Source organism: Gymnogyps californianus, chromosome 9 (genome assembly GCF_018139145.2).
Source record: "Gymnogyps californianus isolate 813 chromosome 9, ASM1813914v2, whole genome shotgun sequence".
NCBI classification, from domain to species: Eukaryota; Metazoa; Chordata; class Aves; order Accipitriformes; family Cathartidae; genus Gymnogyps; species Gymnogyps californianus.
Window position 1 is genome coordinate 2,344,763 of NC_059479.1, and position 1,302 is coordinate 2,346,064.

The window sequence follows — 1,302 nt, forward strand, 5'->3', positions numbered from 1 at the left end:
TTAAAAGTGCTTTTCCTTGTTGGGCACTGCAGCGCTCTGGGTGCCTGTCCTGCAGTGCAAGTGTGGTCTCCATGCAAGGTGTGCATGGTTCCCGTGCTGCCGTGCAAGGTGTGTGTGGTCCCCACGCCGCCGTGCAAGGTGTGCGTGGTCCCCGCGCTGCCGTGCAAGGTGTGCATCGTCCTTGCTCCATCGTACAAGGTTTGTGTGGTCCCCATGCTGCCGTGCAAGGCGTGCATAGTCCCTGCACCACTGCGCAAGGTACGCGTGGTCCTTGCACCGTCGTGCAAGGTGCGCACGGTCCCTGCACCGCCACACAAGAAGTACAAGACAGCAGCAGCCTCTCGTGACACCACGTCTTGCACAGAGGCAGGGGGGAAATCCACGAGAGCCGCTGTAAAATCCTGCCGGAGCAGCTCAGGCTCACCGGAGGGTCCCGCCGAGGCAGGGCAGGCAGGCGCAGCAGGCGCAGAGGCTGAGCACGGCCGTCAGCAGGGCCGAGAGCCGCGACGGCCACTGGTACTTGAAGGCTTTCTTCACCTCGCCGCCGGTCTGGGCGACGTAGTCGAGGGTGCGCAGGACATAGCACTCCACGCTGTCGGCGGCCCCGTGCTGCTCGGCCAGCAACCCCTCCAGCTGCAGGAAGAGCCCGTGCAGCTCCGCCATCTGCGCTTCCAGGTCGAGGAGCTGCCGGTGGCGCGCCTGGGCCGCGGCCATGTGCTGCTTGGCCTTGAGCTCCTCCAGGTCCCGGCCCACGATGCGGGGCACCTCGAGGCTCTCGGCCAGCCGGTCCAAGTCCTCGGCCCCCAGGTCAATGCCCGCCAGCTCCGCCTGCCTCTCGATCTGCTCCTTCAGCCTCTGCCGGTAGCGGCTCTCCTGGGCGTAGTGGTGGGCGAGGACGGCGCGGTATCGCCGCAGCAGCAGCCATAGCTGGGTCTGGCGGACGCGGGGTCCCGCTCGCCCCGTGCCCCCCTCCGGCGCTGCCGGCAGGGCGCCCAGCTGGGGCTGCAGGGCCACGGCCTCGCGGGCGAAGGCGGCTCTGGCGGCGCTGAGCCCCTGCTTCTCCCGGGCGATGCTCTCCTCGGAGGTGCAGCACAGCACCGTCTGCTGCATCCTGTCGATGCTCTCGGAGAGCTGCTCCAGCCGGTCCAGCGCCCGCCAGAGCTCGGCCGCCTCCCGCAGCGCCCGGCTGACGGGGCTGGCGTCGTCCCCAACGAACACCGGGTTGTCGAAGCACAGGGCATCCTCGTGCGGGTCCCCCTCGGCCGCGGCTCGCTGCCGCAGCTCCGCCAGCCGGTCCCTCAT

At 69.0% G+C, this 1,302-nt stretch overlaps 1 protein-coding gene across 1 annotated transcript; it reads right to left on the reverse strand.

The window, feature by feature from the left end:
• Positions 1–420: 420 nt before the first annotated feature.
• Positions 421–1,302, reverse strand: LOC127019480 (syntaxin-1B-like). Its single transcript, XM_050901518.1, has one exon. It carries the CDS (start codon positions 1,300–1,302, stop codon positions 421–423), a length of 882 nt encoding a protein of 293 aa, XP_050757475.1.